The 9,738-nt window shown below is 34.6% G+C and overlaps 1 protein-coding gene across 2 annotated transcripts in view; it reads right to left on the bottom strand.

Moving 5' to 3' along the window:
- Positions 1-4,772: 4,772 nt before the first annotated feature.
- FHOD3 (formin homology 2 domain containing 3) overlaps positions 4,773-9,738 on the bottom strand; it is a 370,562-nt gene continuing 365,596 nt past the window's right edge. For both annotated transcript variants that reach the window (XM_081344817.1, XM_081344818.1), the window contains 2 exons: positions 9,357-9,518; positions 4,773-6,347 (listed from right to left, as the gene is read on the bottom strand). In XM_081344817.1, the coding sequence (XP_081200943.1) occupies positions 6,265-6,347; positions 9,357-9,518 (245 nt within the window). In that variant the 3' untranslated portion in view covers positions 4,773-6,264. The remainder of the gene's footprint in view (positions 6,348-9,356; positions 9,519-9,738) is intronic.

The raw sequence follows: 9,738 nt of genomic DNA, 5'->3' as shown, positions 1-9,738 counted from the left end.
ATTTTATGTATGAAAGTTGCATTTATTATTTTATACAACATTTGTATAAATTAGTGTAATAAGTTGCTAGCTGATTAAACATAATTTCATGTCATATCAATTTAAAACCATTTAAAGAGATCCACATCCAAAGTATAGTAAATAAACTGTGGAAATAATTTTTTATAACGTGTACAGTTTCATTGTTTCTCTTCATTAGCTGGGAAAGTCAGAATTTTCCTATATAAACAAGGAATCCCAATTCTGAATTCTCTGAAAAATGAGATCTAGGCATAATAACAAAATTTAACTTTACTGATGTATAAGCATACAAACAAATGGAATAGATTAACTCAGATTCTTAGTTTTCTACAATATTCAATGAAAGTTTCATAAATTTCTATTTTCCCTATGTTGACTAATATAAAAAACCTCCCTTTTTATGACTCTATAATCCCTTAATTAGGGGTAGAGTTGGGGTGACTGGATGGAGTTAAGCCTTTACTGGCTGGATGCCCTTCCTGAGGCCACCTGGATTTCACAGCAGATATTTTTTTTTATTTGCACCCTAGGATTAAATTTTCAACCTTCTGAATGGGAGGCAAGAGTCTTCACCACTAGGCCACCATGCCACTCCTACTAATACAAATTACTAATAAAGCTAAAACTTTCCTCTAACTAAAAATATGCCTCACTTAACTCAGTGACAGTTGATGTAAGGATTGCTGCATTTGGATTTCTCATATCCTTTTTCAATAACAACAATGACAGTTTCAATTACATCCTTAAAGTGGTATTTAAATTCTTGGCCCTCAATTGGCCAGGGATGGTTTTCTCATTGTGCAAAAACAAAGATTGTGAGAGAGTGAAAAGGATGGTAACCCTTCAATACTGAATCAGAAAACATACAGTTAAAAATAAGTAATTTCAAAATCACATTATATCCTTCTGAATCAAGGTTTAATAAAATGGAGATTAATTTAAGTGAAATTAATAAAGGCTACTTTAAAATATTTTAATGGATTATAATTTTTAAAGTTTTAATAGTACAAAGTTCTGCACCAGTAAAAAAAATATGAACAACTGGAACAAAAGAGTGCCTTCAATCTGGATTTGTTTGCAACCCACTATTTCCCAAATACCATAGCTTTAATGCAGCAGTATATAACCATTAACACTAGATTTTCCAGATAAGAGAAACTGAACCATGTGTGAAAAAAAGAGAGATGAGTGTTTATTCATGTTCAGGCTCAGTACACAAGCAAAGGTTTATCTTTTTTTTTAAAGGCCAAAAATATTTACCACTTCTAAATAAAACATAAATTTCTTGGTTTACATTTATTGAATCTTTTAAATTCATTTTTATTAATGCAGATTTTAATACAAGGTTCCTTTTATTCAGTGGTGGGATTCAAATATATGAACAACCGGTTCTCTATGTCAGTGTTTTTCAACCACTGTTCCGCGGCACACTAGTGTGCCGCGAGATGTTGCCTGGTGTGCCGTGGGAAAAATTGAAAAGTAATTATAAAATACTTTCTTTGTGTTTATTTGATTCCTATTCAAGAGAATTACTTTATATATAGTCAATATAGGCACAGAGTTAAATTTTTTAACATTTTCTAATGGTGGAGTGCCTCGTGATTTTTTTCATGAAACAAGTGTGCCTTTGCCCAAAAAAGGTTGAAAAACACTGCTCTATGTGGATGCCGCTTCCGGAAATCCATTCTGGGCCTGGGCAACAAAAAATTAGCTACCAGTTCTGCTGAACTGGTGCAAACTGGCTGGATTCTGAAAAGCTCATTAAAACTTTAACCGTATACACAAGTTCCTGGAAATAGGTTGACTGAACTTTTGAGCTCAGGCTTCAGGACTGCAAGAAAATGAGTCTTGAGTTCAATGGAGAAAACTATTCCCTCATTATATAAACTTCTAGAATCTTTTATGTTTAAATCTTTAGATAACCTTGGTCAATATTGAAAGTCAGGTCAACTTGGGATAAAGCTATAATTTTACACACACACACACACACACACACACACACACACTTTACATACATGTCAATTATTGGGGTAAATTTTCCTTTTGTGTATGATGAATTGGATGTATGTGTGTATGTGTGTGTGTTTAAAAATAATTAATTAAAGGAATTTGGTTACTTAAAAATCTACAAAGCAACAACAAATAGAAAAAGTATGCTTTATCACGGTCTTAGCATTTTATAATATGGAATTTCCTTGGGTTTTTCAGTGCACAGGTAGTATTTATATTGCAACACTATAATTATCCTTCAACATAAACAAAGAAAAAATAGAGAGTATTTGGACATAATTTACACTAAAAGATATATTCCCCCCCCTTTTTTAAAGTAACAGTTAACAAATTCTAATGTCTCATCAAAAAAATAGAGCTAGACACGTAGATGCACAGTTGCATGAGAGAAACATTCTAAAATAAACAAAAGAGGAGCACTTGAGTTTACTGAATACATTAAAGACAAACTAAAAAAAATGCCACCCTTTTCCTCAGAGCACTTTCCTGTAGCAATATTGGGCTAAATTGTTTAGTGAAATGAGAGTGCTGTTTATTTCATCTTATGAAATGGCTGAAGTTTTCCATTTTTTTTGTTTTTCTTTAAAAATGTCTTGTATCTTTCACTCAAATACCAGCATCTGCAGCTTCAAAGGCTGTCCTTCCAAAAATATCTTGGAAGAGGGTAAGATGATGTCACTTCCTTAAGCATTTTAGGAAGAGCAATTAACAGACATTTGTGTACCTCATGTCACATCTCACTAAATTTTCCTTTCACAATTCTATAGACACAGTGTAGTAAAAGGCAACAATTCTAAAAGAAAGATTGTCATTTTGAAGTAGGAAAATTAGTACAGGTAATCCCCAAGTTATGAATGTTCCCATAGCGAACATTTGAAGTTATGTGATAAGCGCCCCCTAGCGTTTATGAAAAAGTTCCAAAATTACAAATATTGCTGCACCATGGCAGTCATTCACCCTTACGAATGACTGCAGTGGCACTGCAACATTGACCCTGGCTATTCCCTCCCATCCCCAGGTCTCCCTAGGCACTGGGCTTGTGGGTACCTTGCGAAGATCAAGATTCTTTGCTTTCTTGGCTTAGGCCTTCAGTTCGTTCACAGAGAATGGAGACCTAAAGTACCGCAAGATCACACGACATCAATGGTGCAAGATCTCACGCTACTAATCTCGCGTGATCTCACAGTAGTTTAGGCTGTTCTTTGCAAACAGAGGCCTGATGGAGAACTGTGGCAAAAGCTTTTGCAAAAGCAGGTAAGGGCTGAAAATTCGAAGCCTTCCCTCCAATTGCAAATCCTTTTGCATCTTTGCAAAAAGCCTTTCCTGGTAATAATAGAGGCCGGGAGCGATGTGCACAGGCCTCCATTTATAGCGGCAAAGCTAAATTTTGTCAGTCATAACAAGCAAAGGAATAATCCAATAGGTAAATTACATGGGAGATTATGACCAGAATCCAGTGAAGATAATTCTATATGCTCCTAGAGTACAGAGGCAGCATGGCAAGCTCCCAAAGCAGGCTTCAAATAAGTTGGCTGGTGTGATTTTCAAAGACAAAGATCATGTACAATACCATATCTGAATTATGAAAATGCATATGAGCCCGAGATAGCAATGAAGAAATACTAAGATTCTCTGTAATTCTTCATCTAGTGTTTTCTGTTTTTTAGGAGCTGTATTAGCTGAAACAGCTGTTTGAATTAGTTATACCATTATAACTTATTTAAAAAATTTAGGAAACAAAAACATATCATTTGTATATCAAAACACAATCATAATCATGATTTCAATAAGCGTGTTTCTTACAGATATGAATTTTCACAAGATGCATTTGGAATAAGATTGAAAAATGATTCACAAAATGTATTGTAATATAAATAATAAAATGGTAAGATAGATCAATGCAACAATTTACAATGGGAATTTGTTTACTTCTAAAAACATTCTTAATATTGTGATTAACAGTTTTCAAAAAATGTATGCTATATGTTTATTTGGAGAAGTTATAGACAAACACAATAGTGTTTTTGGTAGCCAACATCCATTAAGAAGATTCATTGGATATTTTTCTGCAAAAGTGAGAAATATGGCTCCAGTTTTGGAGAGAAAGCGACCTGTTCCTCTTTCCAAGTCAAGCTGCTTCCTTCCAAAGTACAAACATTCAAGTATGAGAAAGTTTGAAAAGAAGATGGGACAGAATTGGCATTAGGACGAAAGCAGAGAAAAAGTCTCACCAGTAAAGGGATGAAGAGACACAAATACTTTTTTTGTTGTTATCGGGAGGGTACTAGAATTCACGAAAGCTTTATTGTTGCACTGTCAGGTCATATGATCCCACTGATAAGTGTTTTTATTAATTTTAAAAAATCTTTTATACATTTTCCCCTTATTCTGAAAATTTAGAAATATTTATTGCTATTTGAATTATCCAATACTTTGGATTTAATTCCAAAAACATGCTTGGAATATGTGGAAACACAGAAGTTTAAACTTCTCTGCAGTTCTTTAAAACAGCTGCTAGATTTATTTCATGCTCTGAAGTACCTTTCCTGAATTACTTGAATCACTGCAAAACTCTGATATGAGCAACAAAAACGTTTCTGATGGCTGCATTTTAGAAAACCAATACCAACATTTAGTTTAGTCCTTTTGAAACACATAAAAGTTAAACAAGAAAAAAGATCAATATTATTCATTGTATTAATAATTCCTTCTTTCTAGGAAAACACAGCAATGAGGTTTATTAACAGAATACTTACAGCTCACTGTAGAATCATTAAAAAGTAGGGCACCAGGAGGAAAAAAAATGTAATTCTGCAGCCCAGTGGAAGCTTTTATAGATCCACATAACATCCCTATAGGTCCAAGTAAATTGTAGAACAAAATCAGTCAAGTAATAGACATTATTAGAAACAAAGAAATACAGATTATTGTTCTTTCTGCTTGTACTGGTTATTGTGGGGTCCACTTGTTTTGCATTGTGCTTACCTAGTTTACATTGCATAGCTTTCAGTGCATGATTTAACAAGTGTTTCACTTTCTTAACTAGCTTGTTTCAGCACTTGATACTGATTAGGTCTCAAAGATTTCATGCCTAAAAGAGGATTAGAATCTGTGTTTTTTTAAAGATTGTATGTTCAATACCTTCTATATAAAGATTGTTGTTGAATACATCCAGAATAATAGCACAAGACTTACCAAGAAGAATGCCATTGAATAGGTGATGGAGAGCAAATTTGATATTTAAAGCAATTGTTTTCCTTATTGTTTCTTTAAGGTTTATGCGAGAAAGGCAAATGTTAGCAAAATCTAATATAACTGATAGTTAAATGTTTTAAAATTGAATGAAAACAGCAGCTTAACGGGTCCCAATGTCAGCACTATTTTCCTATCTAATCCTTTATAGGAAATAGTGTTTTGTTTCTAAATGGTTATATTGTATAAAGTAACCCCTTATGATTGGCATCCCAAACAGCATCCCAAACAGTCATTCTTTGTCCAAATTATTGTCAAAATATTCATTTAATTTCTTTTTACAGACCAGAAGAAATCCCAGGAAAAGATGCAAAAGATACTGGATGAAATTAGGAAGCAGTATTTTGTTTAAAATTATTCTGATATAATTTAACTTGACTTTCATATTTATGCTTGACTGACATGAGATATTTATATGCTATTGTAACAGAATTTCAAATCAGTGAGTTTTTATGAAAGGGAACATTATGGGCATCTGGATTCCATATGTACATGTGTACATGCACAAACTGACATACATTTTACATTCTTGGTGAAAAGATAAAAAATAATGAAGTACATTGTTCTGCCTTTGTAAGATAGAAATAACTTTAAGAAAAATTATTTAAAGAATTGATAAAACATAGTACTTTACAATTACTACAATGTGCTGCAAGGAAAATTAGCATTAACATATTTCGCACAATACAAGATGGCCCAATGGCAACTCTCTTCAATGCAGCCTGACAGAATGAATGTGACACAATGTTCAATTGACCTTCTGCTCCTGTAATTTATTTTTGTAGCAGTCAGTTAGATACTTTTACAAGATTAGTTTACTAATTTCAATTTATTATTTGATTTAGTATCATGCAGCAGTGGGATAAAACAAATAGTAGCTGAAACTGGCAGGGGGTGTTGAATTTGAAGACTATTGATGGCATATATGCATGAAAAGAAAGAAAGATTTTTTCTTTCTTTTAGCAGACGTAATTGCTGTCATCACACTTGCATCTCTGAAGTGCCTATCAGACCCAAAGCTTTGGCTTCTTCTGGAGACAATCCACTCTTCAATGTCCTTCTTACTGTACAATCAGAAACAGAAAGAAAAAGATAGTATGAATGTTCTAAAAGGCAAGCTGCACAATCATATAAGGGAGCACTCAGAAGTATTATTCTTGCTTTCTTTCATTTGCAGGTGTGTGTGTGTCTGTGTATGTGTGTGTGTATAAAACTTTGACAATATTATCACAAACTGAAAAGCAAGTACAAATGTAAAGACAAAGCATTACTTTCCAGAATATAATTGACTCATTGTACATATAAATATCTGAGTGTGAAATCAAGCCATTGCATAGCAGATAGAATACTATTAAAGATAGTTTTATACTTTATTAACAGATTATGTCTTAGTTTCTAGTAGAACTTAGTTTTCAGTCCAATGCTAAGCATTTTTTAAAAATTTTATTTATTTCATTTATATGCTGCATATCTCACCAATAAGGTGACTGGGCTTAGTAATTAAAATAAGATAATGGATGCAATTGTTTATCATAAAAAGACTGACCCTTAGATAGCCAAGTCCTATGCCTGGTAGGGCTTTATAGGTACAACCTGAATTGCATCTAAACTCACTAGTAATCAGTGTAGCTCACACTGCAGTATCATCAGATGAGCATATTGTGGCATGCCCATTACTTCCTGCACCATTTCTGGACTAGCTGCATCTTTTAATAGTCTTCAAGGATAGTGTCATGCACAGTGCATTGCAACAGTTTCACTGCTAAGGTGGCAAGGGATGAGTAATTGTTTTAAAGGGCTTGTAAAAGGCCTCTTGACCACAGCTGCTACTCACTCTTCAAGCAGGAACTGAGTCCAAACTGACCCTCCAGTTTGCATATTAGTCTTGAATAGGGAAGTGCAGTCTTCCCAAGATTATTGTTCAGGATTCTTATGTGATGATGATGTGTGCGTGCATGTGAGATGGACAGATATACATACACCTTGTACATACACTTCCCTTGTGCTTTGTATTGTGTGAACATATAAATAACTTGCATAAAGGAACCTTGTTCTGGAATATTTCAGACTTTGCAGTACATGGAGAATACCATTTTGAAAAAGAACAAAAAAAGATATTATACTCCCAAGAAAAATGGATTCTGTGTGAACTAGTTGCAGCAATGGCATTTGGTGGAGAAGTACTATGGGATGCGATAAAAGTGCCGAAGTTAAAAGTTATAAAAGTGCGAGGGGAATGTAGACTAATCAGGTAAACTGCTGGATCAGTGAGTGAGGGAAATGTTGGTTTCAAAAAGTGAGCACTGACAGTTATAAATATGCATTTATTTCCCTCATTCATGAGTCTTTGGATTAAAAAAGAAGAGATCCACTTGATATCACTCTCAGAATGATAGGGATATAATCCAGAGAAAAATCTTGTATTGTATCTATATAATATATATAGACTATAATTTTAAAATAGTATATCACTAGTTAGATAGTGATATCTAACTTTGATGGGATAACAGTATAAACAATAATCTCACACATTACATTTAGTGGTGCTACTTCACTAAGGTTCACAATTCCTGCTATGATCTTTTTGCATTCATGTGAAATAAATATTGAATTGCTTTTGGGAAGACCAAGAAAGCTTTTCCATTTGCTTACATGATTGTAACATTTGGTGTATAAGCCCCTCATTCACTCCTAATCCCTCTTTTGCAGTGTTTGAAAATGGAATAAATATGTGAAAATCAGTAAATTTATTTTCTGTAAAATCTTCTTCACATTTTTCATTGTTGAGAAAAAATGCAGACATAAGGAGAGCAAAGGTTAATATCAGAGCTAATTTTGTAACTCACTAATCCCTCCCATAAATAGGAAAACAAAGCTACCATACAGATTTGTAGTCTGAGAGATCACAACCAGAGTATAGCACTTTTAGAATTGCTGTTATTGTACATGAACTTATTGAGGTGAGGAAGTGGTAAAAAAGCCCTAATTTTGCAAGAGTTGCAATAGGTCATTCCTGGTTTACGGTCAGTTTTATGGCAAATGCTATTTCAGTTGTACATAAAACCTATCAGAATATTGCTTAAGGAGAAATTACCAGCACCTCTTTCAAAATAATAGGGATAATCCACCCATGTTCCCCTGAATAATGGACAATATGCACCCCAAAATAGTGTAGATAGTTGTGATGGATTAACAAAGCTCCAGTAGTGAGATGGGAGCATATACATTTCATAAAATAAATAAATGTCCACTTCATCAATCTGTAACAAATGAGCAATAATAATTCAAATGCATAAGAACTGGTGTGCTATTTGGTTTTTGTGGCTAGGCTGGCTGCTATTGTGCTGGTGTGAGTCAGTACAATGAGGGTGTAGAAAAGGGGAGAAGAATCTTAGGTATGGCCTTGCCATGCAACTGTGTCGTCATGAGGGCTGATGAGCTGCCCCAGCTGCTAATCAGGATTGCTGTGGTACAGATGTAGGCAGCATGCCCTCTGTTCAACGTCTGGGGATACCAAAGCCCTGGGGAGCACATTCACTGGGGGAATATGCTGCCAGTTTGAGCTGTAGAAGGAAAGGACACCTGAAACTTCAGGGAAACCCTACATTTGGAAGTGGTCGGCACAAACCCAAAGGGGAGATAGATGCATTATAGGAAACAAGTAACAGTGATTGCTCTGTTGATGCATTTATTTCTTCAGGAGATACAGCAAGATGTGGTAGTTAAAATTTCAAACTTACAGTGAAAGCCTATCCTTTCTCATTGAAACTTTGAGTAAGACACTCCTCCTTAACACAACCTCCCTCTCAGAGTTGTTATGGGAAAAATACATAAAATGGTCTCCTTATGTAAGCCACATGGGCTTTTAGAGGGGATATAAATCTAACAAACAAAAGTTTATCTTCTTAGGCACTGACTAAGGGAGAAACAGTAGGAGGGAGTGTTCTGACATAGGAAGCAAGGCTTCTTTTCCTCAACAAAATTGCCTACATGTACATGATATAGATGGGAGAAGAATCCAAAAGTGTGATATTTTGTTTTGTTTACAGATAATGAATACTAGTTGAGCTTACTTGACTTCCTGTTTGCTCTTGATCGCTTTCTTTCTTTGGGCACTGCACGCTGACTTGGCACTTGTGTGGCAGACTTAACAATACGATCCATTATCTCATCTGCTGCATTGTCTGTAGCATTAGTCAAATCATCATTGCTAGGGTTCCATGAACCAGCAATGCCTGGAAAATGTAAGCCAAAATATTTAATGAAATTATAGTCAACATAACTGAGTATATTAGACAATCACCCCATGTCGGGCCATAAGTCATATTCTGTGCCTGTTAAGGAATTACAAATCACAAATCAGTGAGAAAGATACATTACTTCTGGGTTTGTCAGAAACACCACTATCAAATAGTAGTTGATAGTGCAGTGGTTAAACTGCAGTATTGCAGGCAA

This window comes from Vipera berus (assembly GCF_964194415.1).
Source record: "Vipera berus genome assembly, chromosome: Z".
In the NCBI taxonomy this organism is placed as follows: Eukaryota; Metazoa; Chordata; class Lepidosauria; order Squamata; family Viperidae; genus Vipera; species Vipera berus.
The sequence above is the reverse complement of the archived record's forward strand: the minus strand, read 5'-3'. Positions and strand labels throughout refer to the sequence as shown.